General features: G+C 43.5%; 2 protein-coding genes and 1 long non-coding RNA gene across 3 annotated transcripts in view; 2 read left to right on the top strand and 1 right to left on the bottom strand.

Moving 5' to 3' along the window:
- Positions 1-9,308, top strand: part of kif19 (kinesin family member 19) — a 51,955-nt gene extending 42,647 nt beyond the window's left edge. Inside the window, exons 13-22 of the mRNA XM_048232839.1 lie at positions 21-226; positions 900-1,016; positions 2,337-2,490; positions 2,949-3,070; positions 3,338-3,501; positions 3,724-3,829; positions 4,514-4,637; positions 5,535-5,938; positions 7,026-7,188; positions 7,617-9,308. Coding sequence (XP_048088796.1) covers positions 21-226; positions 900-1,016; positions 2,337-2,490; positions 2,949-3,070; positions 3,338-3,501; positions 3,724-3,829; positions 4,514-4,637; positions 5,535-5,938; positions 7,026-7,188; positions 7,617-7,753 — 1,697 coding nt within the window. The 3' untranslated portion in view covers positions 7,754-9,308. The remainder of the gene's footprint in view (positions 1-20; positions 227-899; positions 1,017-2,336; positions 2,491-2,948; positions 3,071-3,337; positions 3,502-3,723; positions 3,830-4,513; positions 4,638-5,534; positions 5,939-7,025; positions 7,189-7,616) is intronic.
- LOC125287262 lies at positions 1,589-2,372 on the bottom strand. Its single transcript, XR_007192335.1, has 2 exons — positions 2,288-2,372; positions 1,589-2,136 (listed from the first exon to the last, which is right to left on the bottom strand). It is a non-coding gene; the product is annotated as an uncharacterized LOC125287262 (long non-coding RNA).
- Positions 9,309-9,949: 641 nt separating the features above from the next.
- Positions 9,950-18,312, top strand: part of abca5 (ATP-binding cassette, sub-family A (ABC1), member 5) — a 39,214-nt gene continuing 30,851 nt past the window's right edge. Inside the window, 4 exon segments of the mRNA XM_048232837.1 lie at positions 9,950-10,107; positions 10,920-11,086; positions 15,983-16,172; positions 17,971-18,138. Of these exon segments, the coding sequence (XP_048088794.1) occupies positions 10,095-10,107; positions 10,920-11,086; positions 15,983-16,172; positions 17,971-18,138 (538 nt within the window). The 5' untranslated portion in view covers positions 9,950-10,094.

Below are 18,312 nucleotides of genomic sequence, written 5' to 3'. Positions count from 1 at the left end.
AGGCTTTGTCCCCCTCTCCTTCCTCAGCTGGGAGCAAGAGCGCTGTCGTCGCAGGAGGAAGTGGAGAGCGGAGAGGAGGAAGGAGACCTTCCACAAGGACGAGAGCGAGAAGGACTCCGACTCGCCCGAGTCTCCGCCCGACAGCACCGAGACGCAGGAGGTTGCCATGGCGAGGGAGAACCTAGTCACACTCATGGCCGAGCAGAAGAAGATCCGTAAACAGAAGGTAACGCAATTCCCCATTTATACCACTAGAGGGTGCCATGAAACAACTGAAATGTAGGATTTACTGTAAACCCTGGAGGGAAATGGGTTGCCATGAAATCAGACCATTTTTATGAAGAGTTTCGATTGTATTTCATATTTTAAAAAGAATATGTAAATATGTAAATTGTATGGCGTTCTCAAATGTCAATGAGTAATAAGGACTTTATTCCTCTATTCTCCTCTCTCCCTCTTTCTCTCTCCTCCTGTATCTCTCTGTGTATCTCTCTGTGTCCCTCCATCCCTCCCCTCCATCCCTCCTCCCTCCCTCTCTCCTCCCTCCCCTCCCTCTCTCCCTCCCTCCCCTCCCTCCCTCTCTCCCTCCCTCCCTCTCCTCCCTCTCTCTCTCTCTCTCTCTCTCTCCTCCTGTATCTCTCTGTGTATCTCTCTCCCTCCCTCCCTCCTTCTCTCTCCCTCCCTCCTTCTCTCTCTCCCCTCCATCCCTCTCTCCCCTCCCTCCCTCCCCCTTCCTCTCTCTCCCCCTCTCTCCCTCCCTCTCTCTCTCTCCTCCTGTATCTCTCTGTGTATCTCTCTCCCTCCCTGCTCCTTCTCTCTCTCCCTCCCTCCCTCCCCCTCCCCCCCTCCCTCCCTCCCTTCCTCTCTCTCTTTCGCTCTCTCTCTCTTGCTCCTTGCAGTCGTCTCTGGAGCGGCGGTTCCTGGAGTTAAGGGAGAAGGCACGGCGTCTGGAGGAGCTGCTGCCCAGACGTGTGAGCTCTGAGGAGCAGCGTGAGGTCCTGGGCCTTCTCTGCAAGGTGAGGAACCACTGGAGTGGCTCAAGAGCCAGGCTAGCATGCAGTAGCCAGAAACAAAAACATTGCAAAAAAATCCTAGAATTCAAAATCTAAGTGAGATAAATAAGTTTAAGTCAAGTACTTATTTGTCTAATATTTGCTTATTACAAGACATTTTTGCACTTGATTTAAGTTTTTTTTGCCTTGTACTGTGAAAATCTTCTTGTTCTATTGGCAAATCTTGCCAGATAATTATGCTTATTTTAAGTAGTTATTTCCACATAACAAACTTTCACGGTGCAAAAAAAGTGCAACAATGTCTTGTTATAAGCAAATATTAGAAAATAAGTATATATTCCCTTGCTTTAAGCTTACCGGTATTTATCTCACTTAGATTTTGAATTCTAGGATTTTTTGCAGTGAAGTTGATCAAGGCCCTGAATTGCTCTAGGAAGACTAGTCCTGTAGTTCATTGATGTCTGTTAATGGCTCTGGCTTTTCTTACCAATCAATCCTATGTGATGGCAGCAAGATATCTATATCAGGATAGATTGAAGGCCAAGGAGTAACATGCATCTCCGACAGTTCTGTGGTGCTTTTTCATGATTCAAGAGACTGACTTTAATGGTTTCATAAACTTTGATATTGTTGTATTTACTGTAAGCACTTCAAAGTCATTAAAAAATAATGAGCAACCCAGACTAACAATCAGAGCGGTGGGAGTAAGTGGAAAGTACTGTAGAAGCCGGGAGGAGACTGTCCTCATTAGATGGTCAAGGTGAAGGTGATGACATCAGCTGGTTGGGACAGAGCAAGGACAAGCACCAGGTAGAAGCTACCTCATATAGAGTACGAGATAAGAAAGTCTTCATTATAAGAAAACTGGAGAAAACCAGAAAACCCAAAGTTACACAGTTTTGCATATATTTTTATGCATGATAGACAGATGATTTCCACCAATATAATGGATATTACTTAAGGCTGATTGGATAACAGGTGTGTTTGGGGATGGTGCGAGAAGGGGTATAAAAGATATGCCGCAGCCGCCCGTAGGTCAGATCTTGTCGGGGGGCGCCAGCTGAAGACATCTCACCCTATTGCTTTGATGGTTGGTCTGGACATAGTTTGGGCTGTATTATCACTGCAATACAGGGAATAAAGATCAACAGTCTTCAGAGATCTCCTGTCTGCCTTGTCTCCTTCGGACACCTTGGTCCAGAGTGCTATTTAGTAAAATAGTTAAGTGTCAATTGTTAATTGGACAAGAGAGTGGACATTTTCCACGACATTACCTCTTCTAACTGTCTCGTCATGTCTAACTGATTCGCCCGCACCTTACAGGTGCATGAGCTGGAGATCGAGAATGCGGAGATGCAGTCGCACGCACTGCTCAAGGACAACGTCATCCGGCAGAAGGACGCCGTGGTGCAGCGCTTCGAGCAGCACCGCCATCTCTGTGACGAGATCATCCAGCAGCAGCGGCAGTTCATCATCGGTGAGCCCATGAGCTTGAGTAGAGGGGGGAGCTGGGCACAGAATCAAGACAGGTGTTAGGCAGGGTTGTGCTAAATTACAATTCTGCTTCCTGTTTGCTACCTCAATTGAAATGCAAGTGAAATCCAAGAAATTGGAATTTAAGAGCCAGTTTCAATTCAATTCTGGAATTTTGCACAAGCTTGGTGTTAGCGAGACCAACCAAATACAGGATGCTGCCTGGAAACCGCTTTTTTTTTAGGGTTTGGATACTTGATGGTATTTCCTATATAGTGAGCATTCCATCAGATGTCTATCTGTGGTCATAGTCTATCTGTGGTAGATAATATCTCAGTTCATCAGTGAAATTTGACAGGTCAGAAATTGAAGCAGTCAAAGTCAAGTGTGATTGTTGTAGTGTGTGTGTGTGTGTGTGTGAGACAGTGTTTCTGACTCTATTGTGTGTTTGTGTGGCTGCAGACCACAGTCTCCTGGTGCCCCCACACCTGCAGGAGCTGTATGAGATGTACATGAGAGAGCTGGACGAGAGGAGCCTGGACCGCATCATGGCCCTGGACAAGGTTACCGGACGCACACTGAAGGTGGGTGAAACTTACTAAAAAATAATAGTTCCAATTGTTATTAATTTTTATTTATGTATTTTATTACTAATTATTATTTGTATCTCATGTACATGGTTATCCCTTAATGTAAATGCTTGATGTTGACTGGTTGTCCTGCCATATCTTTACTGTGGAGTCTAAGCCATAGACCTACAGTGCTCACACACATTTATAACTGCCACTGCTTGCTTACAAATACAATTGTACTCAGATCTGACCAAACAAGGGTATGTTGTTCTTTCACAGGAGGGCTCTCTGCCCAAAATCACTCTCGCCAGTAGAGGTCGCGACCCTTTGCAAGAGCTGGACTCTGACCAGGAGAGCGTGCGGACGCTGGGCTCGGACAACCGGCGAGGTCGGGCCAAAATCCGCAGACACACTCTGCCCCCCATCCTGCCTGAACCTGAGGGGTATGTATCAGAGGGGGTAGGGGTTAGAACGGTTCTAAGGGCCCAGCACTGACAGGGGGCCCCCAGAGAGACACACCCCCTATATTCTGGGGGAATTATTGTCTGTCATAGGGCTCACATTTTCTAGCAGCACCCCTGAGAGGCTCTGACAGAAAGTCAGCTTCAGCCCACTCACTGGATATATTCATCACTCTGTCTGTCTGTGTGTCTGTCTCCGTCCAGCGACAACAACCGGGTCTTCAAAAACAGTCCTCATGCCAGACAGATGAAGAACTCTGTGGTGATGACCCCTCCACCTATACACATCAATGGCCTGGGCAACAGAGAGGTGAGAGGTCACAAACTTGAATTTCCCCTTGGGGATCAATAAAGTATCTATCTATCTATCTACAGTATCTATCTATCTATCTATCTATCTATCTATCTATCTATCTACTGCACTGTCTTGAACGTCTGCCCAAGAACCTTCAAATGGTTTGGGTTAGAACCCCCTAGTTAAACGGTTCTTCGGCTCATCTTTATAGGCTAAATATACTGTATGTAGATTGTTTTAAACAAATTTGATACAGGTATTTGAAACAATTTAGTTTCTTCGAGTGAATTGCTTAAAGTAAAACAATGTAGGAATTTCCCTATTCATCAGTATTCAATGTACCAGGCACCCAGTTTGTCTAATACTGATGAAAATGGGCACGCGCCTACCTTTGACAACATTACAGAGTACAATACTATGCTTTCCAGGCGCACATCTCAGAGGCTCAATGTCAGAGAGTCCATTATCTACATTGTAAGTCAGCGTAGCATCAAAATGAGTTTGAAGCCATTATTTTAAGGTGAAACTACATTGAAAAGAACTAAAAATGTACCTCAGGATGAATAAAGTATCTATCTATCTATCTGTATATCTACATTGTGTTGCTTTAATGTTCACATGGCAACAAGTCCCTATTCATTTCTCCTTAATGCTTCCAAACTGACTGACCGCTGTGCGATGGCCTGTTTCTGCCCCCAGCTGCACCCGTGCGTACCTGAGAGTGCTCTGCGCTACAGCCACCTCAGCCACAGCCTCAGCAGCCACCTGGACTCATCTCCGGAGAGCAGCGAGAACGGCACCGACATCCCGCTCACACGCAAAGGTACGCGCCGCCCATTCTGAGTCGAATCACGTCTAAAGAATCTAAAGTTCTCCTCTCATCTCTCATCTGTTCAGGCATGTGAGTCATAGTAGGCATTTCAGACCCTTTCAACAATAAAAACAAAAACAATGCTTGAACATTCTATTTGGGCCCCAATCTACTTCCTCTGCATTAAGATAACATATGGAATGTTAAAAAGGAAGTCTTGTGGGGCCAACTATGATGCTGATAATGGAACTCTCTTGAAAGGGTCCATAAAAGGATTGGAGAGTGCAGAAATAGACATCAGAATTGGAAATAATTCAGCCAGTGCTGGATGTGTTGTCATGGTTCTCCCAAGGACTCTGAAAGGAGACCACAGGCATGGTGAACAAATCTGTAAAACATCCAGGGGGGGTGAGGGTTTAGAGGGCTAGCTTCCCAGTTGGCCACCGCCAACAAGCCAATCAGGTGTCACTTTCTTGTTGGGCACAAAAGAATGTTGTCCGTGTGGATTGTGCAATCCTGTTTGATTGATAGATAGATAGATAGATAGATAGATAGATAGATAGATACTTTATGATCCCTAAGGGGAAATTCAAAGATTGGTGGATGAACTGGCAATTTTTCTGCCAGTAGGATCAGCCAATCCATGTGGTTGACATAATTTGTGGCCATCTATAATGTGGCACCTAATTGGCTTGTTTGTGAAAATGTGGGTGGAAGTGAGCACATGTAGGACACCATTTTTAAAAAGGGCAGCAGCCCAGTATATTTGGCAGTATATTTTTGGCTTAGCTAGCCTAGCATCGTTCAATGCAATGAATGGGGGCGATACTCTCTCACTCTGTCCAGTTCTATATGATACCTCCATGCTAACAGCCCACTCGGTTCTTCCCCATTTTGTCTCCCTCTCAGAGCGTCAGCAGATCATGCGTGGCGTGGAGAGCATCGCCGTGAAGGCGGCGCGCCGACGCTCCAAGGCCCTGGAGGTGGACGCCCTGCGTCTGCTGCCGCCCTCCCCGCTGGACCCCCACAAGCAGAAGAGCAGCCTGTCGCTGAGCGAGGCGCCCCCCCTCGGCCCCCCCACGCCTCGGGGACCCGGCGTCGGTGGTAGTGTCGGAGGTCGCCAGGCCAGCCCCGAGCTGCGGCACGCCACCTCAGACGACAACCTGTCCAGCAGCACGGGCGACGGCACCTGGACGCGTCCCCGCCAGCGGCAGCAGAACGCCGCCAAGAACGCCGGCGCCCACCGCGAGCAGGACTTTGAGGCCCGCCGGCGCAAGAAGAGGTCTCGCTCTTTCGAAGTCACAGGCCAAGCTGTAAGTACAGTTAAAAAAATGTATTCAAAGAAACTACACATCTCATAATATACTTATGGTTTTACTGATACAAGGGCCTCTTATTAACATAAACAAAGTAAATATTATTTTTAGGGCTGTCAATCGATTAAAAAAAATAATCTAATTAATTACATACTCTGTGATTAATTAATCTAAATTAATCACATATATAATTTTTGCTGTGAAAGCATTTTAAATATTTAAATTCAAATGAATCATTGAATAATCAGCATTAGCGACATTAAAGTTCAAAAACTCTTTTATTATTATTTTCAGTGTTCAAATAATTGCCATAATAATCTATGATATGACCCAATATGCTTCGGGAAAAAGTTTTTTTTTTTTCACATACAAGGCATTTCAGGCCACAGATATAACCTAGGGGACACAATGAAAATAAATTAACACTCCCCTCAATGTCAACACTTATTTCTTTGCATTGATGTGCGACTATAGAGTTGATGAACTCCAGTGATATGCAAATTCCTTGCTGCAGACATTGCAGAGGATTTTATTTTCAACACTTTATTTTTATCAACACCATCAGGCCGTTTTTTAAAAGTAAATGTTCCAATCAATGATCCAGGCAGCACATTTTCTTCTCTCTCCTTCATTTTACAGTCTAATTTTTACTGACTAGAACGGCTCGGGGTCAAAGGTCATACGGAATCGATTAATCTGCACAAATTTTTTTAATCAATTATTTTTTCTCAAATTAATTAATCGAAATTAATCAGTTATTTTGACAGCCCTAATTATTTTAATGACATAATGAATATTTACATGAAGGCAGACATTACCACAGCTACAGAATAGTATCTGCATTATATGCTAAATAAATTGCAGAGTGCATATTGTAGTACAGATTCTGAAATGTTAGCAATAGCATAAATGAAGCAAATGAAGTTTGTATGACATGCGCTATGCTCCGCTCACATATGCTGTGCACTGCCTCTTTCTACTAGCACTTTGGTCAGTGTACACCATATTTTAAATGTGCCTTATAAATAAATGTTACTTACTTACTACTTACTAGTTGTAAAGATATGCCTCTTTGTCCCCACAGCTGTCTCAGGCTAAGACCACAGCGCAGCGGTTCCGGCCCCTTGACAGCACCTCAGACCCCCACCTCCACATCAACCGGCCCCCAGCCCCACACCTCCGCCCCCAGCACCGAGGAGTCCCTCCCCTGGCCAAAGGACGCCTGCCCCACCCCTCCCAGACCACCGGTTAGCATCATGACCTCCTTTCTCCCCTTTGAGTCATGCCATGCTATTTATATGTAAGAAGAATGTTTGGTTTTATTGTGGTGCAGTAAAAAAAAAAAAAAAAGTCTCCACGTTTTAAAGATGTTAGTGTGTTTTTTTTGCTTTGAAGAGCTATTTTTGAAAACTTTGGTCAAAACGTTTTAAATTCTTTCCACTGGCAGTATCCTTTTAAGCAATTAGCCATATCTTGGTACGCTATAATGCAATTTGCAGTTCCTTCTCAATTTCAGATTCAGGTTCTTTTTCTTTTTTTGTTACTTCAAAATGTTTAAATAGTTGATTGATTCCATCTTTCTTTTTTCTCAGGTTCTTTTTCTTTTTTTGTTACTTCAAAATGTTTAAATGTTTAAATGTTTAAATAGTTGATTGATTCCATCTTTTCATACCAGGCCAAACTGTGGACAACGGCACCAGCTCCCTGTCTCAGCTGGGCCAGTTGCGGCGTGGACCCCAGCTCCGCCAGCCTCAGCCTCTGCTCTACGTCACCACCACGGGTGCAGGGGGGCAGCGCACCCGCAAGCACTGAGGGGACGGCTGCCACCTTCCCCAGCTGACCACAGAAGAGCAGGCCCGGACTGTGGTCAAGTGAACCCTTCCCACGACACCAGCACTAACGAAGAAGTCCAGACTCTGCAAAGGGCTCTAATATTTAGTTAGCGACTAGGAGGGCTGTGAACTGTAAATGTCTCACTCTCTCTCTCACACACACACACACACACACACACGCACAAACACACACAGACACGCACAGATCCACTAACCTACTGTACCTTTGGGAGATGTTGACAATGCCTTGGGCTGATCACAAAGAGCGAGGGAGAGAGATGGTTTGAGAGGCGTAACGTTCTAATGCTTTTTCCTCTCGTCTTGTTTCGTGACCCCCCTCGCCTGTTTTTTATCCCCCCCCCCTTTTGCTGAAGTGCTCGAGATGAATGTGTGGATCAGCGACGTTTGTGTGACGCTGTACTTGTTTGTTTGTCTTTGTAATATTTGACATTCACGTTTCCAAAGGGCCTCTACAGTACATGTGATGTCCACCCAGTTGATAAAATTGCGGGGACGCTAAATTCTTTGATTGAGAAAAAGGATAGAAAGAAATACCATGTAAGTGCTAAGACAAATGTGAACAGTTGTGAGATGATAGGACTAGAGTGACAGAGGGTAAAACCTGCCATTGAGTTCCTCTGGAGGGGAAAGACGGACCAGGCCTTATGACGAGGGTAACGGGTAACGTATAAAGGAAACCACAGAATGGCTACCAGGCAAGATATACTCTAGGCTTCTTTAAAAGTGATGATACATGGGGCAACTTTTTGAGCAATGTTGCTAGGCAACCACATAACCAGTTCCATGTGTTATGATTGGATGTTCATAAAAAAATATGCCTGCTGATGATTAAAGTTCTTTAGAAAAATAATGTTGGCCAATATCAATGGGAACGTGCCAGAACCACAATACTTTGCCCTGCAACACTGCTCAAAAAGTTGCCTTGTGTATTATCAGCTTATTGTTAATCCACTTCATCAGTATCAATCTTTCTGTGCAGACATTTTATACTGTGTATTGCTTTGTTTCAAAGGATATAAAGACCATATACTGTTCAGTATGTGTTCGCTGTTAAGTTACATCACTATAAAACTCTGAGTCACAATCTGAGGCAGCAGATAAGCCTAGTTGGACTAAATTGAATTTGTTTTTCCCCCATCTGAAATGCAGTTTACTCATACAGTAGTCTAGGCTTATTCCCTCATTGTGAAACCAGCTCTTCTGGCTTTAAAATAACCACTGTAACAGTGGCCCATTCATTCATTTGAATGAAAGTGGCAGCGTTGTTTTAGACTTAAAATATCCCCTTTTGAAGCTGCATATGGACTTCAGTGAGTCTCCTCCTGCTATTTCTGTACTGGGAGAGGCCAATGATGAGGCTTCTTTACCATCTGTCTTGTACTGCTGCCTTTATCTGTGATGTTTGCAATGTTTTGTTGTTTTATTTCGTTTTACATGGTTATACATACTATTTTCTACACTTTATTTTGTACATTTTTTTATTTGTAATCAAAATAAATTTGAATGAAACATGACTATTGTGTTGTGTTTCTGTTGTTTCTGTGTGTGTGGTACACCTACCGGTCTTATACTTTGCTGTTTTTGTCTTTTTCTGTGCTTGTGTAACCTTACCTGGGTCATTGCTTGTTGTGCAACTGTGGATACTACTTTGCCACCTAAACAAATCAATATCGTGTAAGCATAGCCTGTCTATTGTAGTCTACCATATCAAGTAACTTTCAGGCCAGCTGCCCACAATGTCTCTGAATATCTGGTATGACTATTGAATTATGTGGGCTCAAAAGCGGTGTCCGTGTGTCAGCATTAGATAAGATTGCCGCCTACAAGTGAAAGGTTGCTTTAGGAGATAGAGCTATTTTTTTTTATTATTATTTATCTCACTTTTTTGTGTTGGGTTGGGTTGGGAGATGCTTGTAAGCCTCCACCATAAGGATAAACAATTTTAATTAGCCTAGAGGTCAATAGCCTATTCAAATGAACAGAGAAAAAATAACAAAGTAAATAATTTATAAATGCACAAATAGTCGGATTTGTGCTATCAAGACATGTAACTTTCTATTTCTACTATTTTTTACGAAGACCCTCTTCCATATGCTTCCACACACCAATGAAGATGATCCAACAAGTGGAACTGCTTGTGATTGGAAAACGTCACAGGCCTTGTTAAAGCAGTGGAAGGCGGAAGTGCTGTAAAGGGAGAAAGTAGGAATTCGTTCTTGCTTGTTTACACCGAAGGCGGGTAGACAGCAGAAGAGAGAAGGCTACACAGAAAAGATTGCTAACATGAAAGGCTGGCCTTGATGTATTTCATACGTAAGTGCATTCGCCATTGTTGCCATTTTCAGTGCATGCTAAACCAACTGGCACTAGTGCAGGTCGCTTAGCTAGCGTATGCAGGCTGCTAACAGCAGCCACCTAACGACACCTTGCTTGATGTTAGCAAGCTGGCTAGCTAACATTATAGAAAGAAATTATGCGAGCTCTACTAACGTATAAAATATCGTATGGCACCATGTGCAGTCATAAAATCACACCGTTATAATTGTTGTGTTTTGAAGAGATGTTTGACCATGCTGACATATTATGAGAGATCTACATGCAGTAACGTTACCTCAGTTTTGCAAGAATAGAAATCGCAGTCATCCTGAGAGCAGAATTAACTAACTTGTGTCTTAAATTACATCTAACCACACAATTCAAGTGATGTTTGTTGTGAACAGTTAGTTTTACAACCGATAGGTTTGTTAGATGCATGATGTTTGCAAGATTAGATCAAAGGGTTAAGGGTGTTATTCTCAGTGATGATAAAATAATAAATAATCTTTGTTTACAGCGTTGCTTGACAGTTGATAGCGCCGTGGTTAATTACCAGTATGCGGAATATCCAGTTTTTGGTTTCATGTGTGGCTTGTCATTGATGATAAACCGACATGTGCGTGGTCCAAGTTTCTTACTAACGATAGTGTCCTTGTAATATATTTAAAATAATTTCGTATTCTGAATGCTTGTCGTATTCTTGACTCGACTGAACGTCGGACTGCAAAGTGGGACGACTCGTCACAAAGTGAATGCTGTTGTGCTACCTGTCCGCGTGCTTTATGGCTGTCGTTTCGCTTCCCTCACAGCTGTGCCAAACGTCAAGGTGAGAACTCGTCCGCATGCCAGCCAGTCGCAGCATGCTGGAAGAATGCGTCCGATAAACAAGCGAGAGGCCGGAGTCTGGCATCAAACGAAAAGCCTGCTCTACAAGAACCTGCTCATCAAATGGAGGACCAAACAGCAAAGTTTACAGGTGCCAAGAGCAATTTGATCTCTCTATGGTTTCGTATTAACAGCTCTTCGGAACTCTGGAATATGCTTTCAGAGGCTGTTTCTAAATATGCATTAATGACAAGTAAGACAGATAGTCACCATTATTAGTCTTATCAACAAGTGTGTCAGGTGTCTTTTGGTACTGCCAAGTTGTCATCACTCTGGTGTGTGAGATTACATATCTCACACCCATGCAATTGTATTGGATGTCTTCAATACCGATCTACACATATTAAAAGTTGTTATTGAAACATTTATGAATTGTGCATGACAAACAATGTTACAGTGTCTGTCATTGCCAAAAGATATTTTGCTTATGGACTTGGTGCAAGATGCTATCATGCCGGCCATTAAGGGTTCTGATGGTGAGAGGGATTATGATGTGTGGGCATAGACCCAGGGGTCAAAAATCTACACACACACACACACACACACACACACACACACACACACACACGCGCGTACACAAACACATTCACACACAGCAGGCAATCTGTTCTTGCATAGCCACCAGAGTCACATGATAGCATTGCTCGGGGAACTCCTGATTCACTGCTATTCCAAGGATCTTGTTGAGGGCCCATATGACTTCAGGCACACAGGCACACACACACCACACACACACAACACTCTTTCCCAGAACTCAGCAGATCTCACAGTTGGGGAGTGCAGTGTTGGTGGGATAAAAAGATCTGCAGGCATTCCGCTTGCATCCCCACTTTGTCGACGCTCACCCCCCTTTCTCCATCCTGACACCCTACTTTAGTTTCGGCATGTATTTTTCATATAAACTTCAGTTTCGCTAATGTATTTTTAATGTGTCACAACGTTTCATCTTATTCGGCCAAGCTGGGATGGCCGCTTTAGGAACTGATAGGAATTAGACTAGCGGTCAGCTCAATAGGTGGACGGAGACAGGAGGCGCGTGTCTGGACGGCCTCCCATGACTTACGCTCCTGTCGCTACCTGCTGACAGGATGGAGCACTATGCTTTTAATCGCAGACTGGAGCCTTATCCTTAAGCTGTCAGCAGCAGCGCACTGCCTCCAGATGGATTTATCTTTATCTCCTCCTCTCTCTCTCTCTCTCTCTCTCTTTCTTTCTTTCTTTCTTTCTTTCTTTCTTTCTTTCTTTCTTTCTTTCTTTCTTTTCTTTCTCTCTCTCTCTCTCTCTCTCTGTCTTTCTGTCTCCCCCTCTCTCTTCCTCTACCAGTCCTCTCTCTCTCTCTCTCTTCTCTCTCTCTCTCTCTCTCTCTGTCTTTCTGTCTCCCCCCTCTCTCTTCCTCTACCAGTCCTCTCTCTCTCTCTCTCTCTCTTTCTTTCTTTCTTTCTTTCTTTCTCTCTCTCTCTCTCTCTCTCTCTGTCTTTCTGTCTCCCCCTCTCTCTTCCTCTACCAGTCCTCTCTCTCTCTCTCTTTCTTTCTCTCTCTCTCTCTCTCTCTCTCTGTCTCCCTCTCTCTTCCTCTACCAGTCCTCTCTCTCCTTCCCTCTTGTCTCTCTTTCTGTCTCTCTCCTCCTCACTTTCTCTATAACTCACCCACTTGATCACATTCTTCTCAGTATCTTGATCGCTCTCACTATTAGTCTTTTCTGTGTTTCTCTTTGCATGTTATATTTGTATCTCAATTCTCTCTCTCTCTCTCTCTCTCTCTCTCTCTCTCTCTCTCTGGCAGTTATTAAATAGTATGAAACTCAGAAGGGGTTATGCAATGCTCCCTGCCAGCCAGGGACTCTTTTCTCTCTCTCTCTCTCTCTCTCTCTCTCTCTCTCTCTCTCTCTCTCTCTCCCGCTGTCTCAGACAGGTGCTGGTTTTGCACTATTGATTTAGCCGTAGGTGGATGAGAAGGGGGAGATTATGTAGCGCTAAATCTTCCGCCCGCTCAGGAATCCTCCGTGTGTTTCTTGTGCGTGGTCCGCTCATTTGCAGGCCATCTCAGTCAGACGTCTCTGCCTCTTAATAATGTCTGAGGGAGCCAGATGGTTTCACCTCTGTGATTGGTGGATGGATGGATAGATGGTTTGGGGGAAATGGAGAGATTGATGGACTGATGGGTGGGTGATGTAGAAGGATGTAGGCCTGTATGAATGGATGAGAGGATGCATGGATGGACTGATTAGAGAGATGGAGAGAGCGATGGATAGATTAGGGAGAGGGAGAGTGGGATTCATAGATAAAGTAGAATGATAAATAGATACATGAATGAGTGGAACTCCATGAGTTTAATTGAAAAACAAAAAAAATAAAATGTTTAAATCCAATTTGCATATTAATTTAATTTGGAACACGGTGTATATGAATGGATGAGGGGATGCATGGATGGACTGATTAGAGAGATGGAGAGAGCGAGGGATAGATGGATAGATTAGGGAGATAAAGTAGAATGATAAATAGATACATGAATGAGTTGATGAAGAGAGGGATGGATGTATGGATTGTTTACGGCAAGTGAAGGGGGGGTTTATTGGATGAGAGGAAAGATGGATGGATGGAGAGAACAGTGGATGAATAAAGACAGGCTAGTTAAGTGGAACCAAAAACAAACCAACACAAGACAATCAGACGGAATTCAGTGAGCGCAGCAGATAGAATGGCACCCAACACTATTCTTTAGTCATGACATCATCAGCAGCAGGCTGTGAGCTATCTGGGGGAGATAATGGGCCATTCCCAGCTCAGCGGTGGAGTTGTTTACTGTGAACAAGCCTCGGAGCCTCTTTATTTCTGAGTCAAACGCAGGCCGCAATGGAGCTGGCCTGCCAAGCAATCCCCTCCCAAAAAAAACCCAACAACTTTTGAATCCAACTTGAAGCAATAATGTTTTTTTTTCTCTCATTTTTTGTAACCCCCTCCTGTGTCTAGTGAAATTGATTTCTGTCCAAGGAAATTACTGTAACTCTGGTCAGCTGACAGAAAAGGTCATTGTGACTGGACGTAAATCACACTGATTGACCCCGGACAGGCTCTATAGCTGTGTGTGGGCGGAGCAAAGGAGGCGAGTTTATTGTTGGGTGTGGCAGTGTCTTGCACAATTTAGAACGTGCAGGATTGGAACTCGAGCGAAAACCAGCACAGCTCTCAGGGTTTTGACACGTATTCCATCACTCAATCGCATGTGCAATATTTAGTTTGTGTTAAAATGCCTAAACTGTCTACACAGTATTCAATAGGCCTCGGAGCAATCAGTCATACACCCAGAGCAGTAGTACTGTCTGGATTGCGCTTAAGGGTCTATTGACATGTAAAAACATTCTTTATGCCGTCTGTTAGAATCATGAAAAAGGAGAAGCAAACGACAGTAGATTGAAATCATAGAGCACATGGAAGCTCTCCTGGGTGTGTTGACCATATGACCTTATGACCTTGGGTTCGCTAGCACCTCGTGTGGTGCAGAAGTGGACTAGACATACCAGATAGAGATACCAGAGAGTGCAGTCTGCGTATCAAAACTAGCCTTGCTAGTATGAAGAAACCTGAAAAAACCTTGAGCAATATACATAATGACTCACTCCATATTACGTGTGTGTGTGTGTGCATACATTCTTTATGTGTGTTTGGATATATCTGTGTGGTGTGTGTCTGTTTGCATTCTGTTTGTGTGTGTGTGTGTGTGTGTGTGTGTATTTTATTTTGTGTGTGTATTTTATGTGTTTTTGTAACTGTTTGTGTGTGTGTGTTTGTGTTTTTATGTGTTTTTGTAACTGTATGTGTGTGTTTTTTTTTTTGGCCCACCAACACCCCCCCTCTTCGGAGGACAACTTAATTTTTAATTAAGTAATATATTTTTCAAATGCAAATACAATTTGTCCTACCTCAACCATTTATGTGACCCTGGAATCATATAGCACCACGTGAAGTGAAACATCAAACACATGAAACGCAACAAGGTAACAGATAGATAAGTGAGACGGAGAGACAGACACGCAGACAGACACGCAGACAGACACGCAGACAGACACGCAGACAGACACGCAGACAGACACGCAGACAGACACGCAGACAGACACGCAGACAGAACTGACAGGACGGGACTCAGTTGTTTGTAATTGAGTAGAAAGGTCTGTGAGTGGTCATGATCGGGTTATGGAAAAGGGCTTTGGTTACATGCTATGTTTGGGTGTTGCTAGTGTGTGTCTATATGTAGAGTGGTGAATGTAGGGGGGAAAGGAGGAAATAAAGTTAAATCAAATAAATCATTTTTAAACAATTGATTAATTAATCAAACAAACAAACAGATAAAGACAGAGAGGGGGCAAGGAAGGGGGAGGGGCTTGGGGTTATGGTTTTGTTGAATTTAAAATTATAGAAAAGGGGACCAGGTGTTTTCAAAGGCTGACATTTGCTTCCCTCTGTGCATGATGTTTTTCTATTGTAATATATTCTGTGATTAAGTTTTTCCAGTAATTGATATGGCATAATATCTTTGATTTCCAGTTTTGGAGGACTACTTTCTTAGCGACAGTTAGAGAGATGAGCAAGGGTTTTTTTAAGTGTTGCGTAATGTGGCTTTCAGAAATTTCATTAAGAAGACAGAGTGTTGGAGATGATGGATGTGTGTTTTTAACTGTGTGTGTGTATGTGTTTTTGTAAATTTGTGTGTGTGTGTGTATGTGTTTTTGTAACTTTGTGTGTGTAACTGTGTGTGTGTGTGTTTATGTGTTTTTGTAACTGTGTGTGTGTGTGTGTGTTTGTGTTTTTGTAACTGTGTGTGTGTGTTTATTTGTGTTTGTAACTGTGTGTGTGTTTATGTGTTTTTGTAACTGTGTGTTTGTGTGTGTTTATTTGTGTTTGCTGTGTGTGTGTGTGTGTGTGTGTGTGTGTGTGTGTGTGTGTTTGTTTATGTGTTTTTGTAACTGTGTGTGTGATCCTCTGTCCCTCAGGAGCTGATCCTGCCTCTGCTGCTGCTGGGTCTGCTCATCCTGATCAGCACGCTGAACCCCCACGTCTACTACGGCGGCATCGGCACCATGGAGCTGGAAAGTGAGAACTACCTGCCCATCAAGGGCCTCGGCTACACCCCCATCACCAACGTCACCAACCACATCATGGAGGAGGTGGCCCAGGAGCTCCGTAAGTCCGATGAGCCCCACACTGGACCACACGGCTACAGGGCCTGGTTCCGTTGGCCCAGGAGTTCCGTGGTTGGTTAAGTTTCCCCAGGAGTTCTGTGGTTGGTTACGTTGGTCCAGGAGTTCCGTTGGTTATTTGGCCCAGTAGCACCGAGAGTCTGATCACATGCCGGCGGGTTGGTTGTGTTGGGATGTCTGGTGGGCTTTGTTGCTTGTATGAAGGATGACTGGTGGTGGCAATTAGGTTTTGATTGCTTTTGTTATCATTCACAATGTATGAACATGATGGGCTGGTGGTAGCATAGTGGTTAAAGAGCTGGGCTAGCATGCAGTAGCCAAAAAAGTTGTGGGTTCAATTCCCAGCTTTCACTGTTGTGCCCTTGAGCAAGGCAATTAACCCCGAGTTGCTCAGGGGCAATGTAACAATGCCCTTGTAATATAAATGACATGTAAGTCGCTTTGGTAAAAAGCGTCTCATAAATGAATACATGGGAATGCAAATAAACCCAGAGGCATAGCTCTGAATGCAAATATGACAATATGAGCTGAAACACTTGGGAATGATGTGGCTGAGTTATGTCTAATTTGTTAAGTCTTAGACACGTACACAATTACACAATTATCCAACATTTATTTGCATATGAGGCGCCTTTATCCAAAGCAAGTTTAAGCACGTGGGAAAGTTCGTTGGGTATGCATACACACTAGGACTGCTGTTGTGGTGGAGCTCATGTTACGAAACAACTTCTGATCACTCAGTCAGCAGAACTCAGTCAGTATCTCCCTCAGATACCTGCAGTATTACTGCTGTATGAATGAGTGCAGCTCAGGGCGTTATGAGAACGGAACCAGAAGGAAGTGAGTCACAGGAAAAATGTGCTTGTCTGGTGTTTACCTCTATTTTTGAAACGCACACTCTGTGGTCTAATTATAACCCTGCAAAGCGCTGGCGGTTTAGGCGTCCGAGAGTTGTTCGCGTCGTTCACTGCTACCCTTTCATGTTCGTGAAGATTGGTTTGACCTGATAGGCTTCCGTTGTTTTATTCAGGCCAGTGGACATCTACAGCTGTTGATTGTGATAGTTTATTTGTATTAGTTAAAAGTTGCAAGGTCTTTGTTTTAGTTAAATGTTGCTGGTTCTTATATTATTCCCATTAAACGTTTTCTAAAAATGGAGGACCATGAAAACTGAAATTTTGCTTCAGATTTTGAAGTAGACTTTCTAAGTCTGTTTCACTTTACTTTAGGCAATGAGTGATCCTAACACAGCCAGTGTGGAATTTAAATATAAGGGTACGCTGGTTAGGTACAGTTGAGGAAGCCTTTATGGTTAGCACCCCATGCTTTATGTCAAATTACAAGGCATGGATCTAAAGAGGGACTCAAAGTACCACAAATATACACAACATCTATCATGTTTGTCAGGCCCAAAATGTTGTAGAGGATGTTGTAGAGGACTGGAACAGAAGAATGAAGCAAATTCTAGAAATAGGTTGAGGTACACTGACAGTCAAAGATTTGCCAATATGTTTGCCTGCTTGTGTGTTTGTTTATTTATCATTTATTTGTTTGTCAGGGTTTAAATTTTTCAATACAAATTGAATTCAGGCATACAGTAGGCTGGGCTGGTTAAGATTTTGAAATTAAATAATACATAATTATTAATGGCTTCAAAAAAGATAACTTATAACTGATAACTTCAGGCACAAACATTTCCCTTGCTTTAAGCCCTGCATGTGTACACATGCATTGCAGTGCGTGAAAGGGTTATCACAGGCCTGGCTGGGTTTTGTGTCTAGACATGCAGGATCGTTTGGAGATGTTCGCCAACGAGGAGGACCTGGAGAACGCCAGCCTGTACGAGCCTCTGGGCTACGCGGGGGTTGTCTTCCGAGACAACATGTCCTACAGGCTCAGGTTCCCCTACAATCAGCTGCCCTTACCCAGCGACTACACAGAGTCCATTGGTGAGAGCAGGCGTCTGTGGTGGCCATGCTGCTAGACAAATTGTTATGATTTATATAAATAAATATGATTTTGTATAAATATACATATGTGGTTGGATTTTTACATTTATACAGTTTTATACTATAGTAATGTTTCATGGCAGATTTTGCCTTTTTATTGTGACAAGGTTGAAA

The sequence above is a fragment of the Alosa alosa genome, chromosome 22, assembly GCF_017589495.1.
Source record: "Alosa alosa isolate M-15738 ecotype Scorff River chromosome 22, AALO_Geno_1.1, whole genome shotgun sequence".
Taxonomy (NCBI): Eukaryota; Metazoa; Chordata; class Actinopteri; order Clupeiformes; family Clupeidae; genus Alosa; species Alosa alosa.
This window is presented reverse-complemented; position numbering and strand designations above follow the sequence as displayed.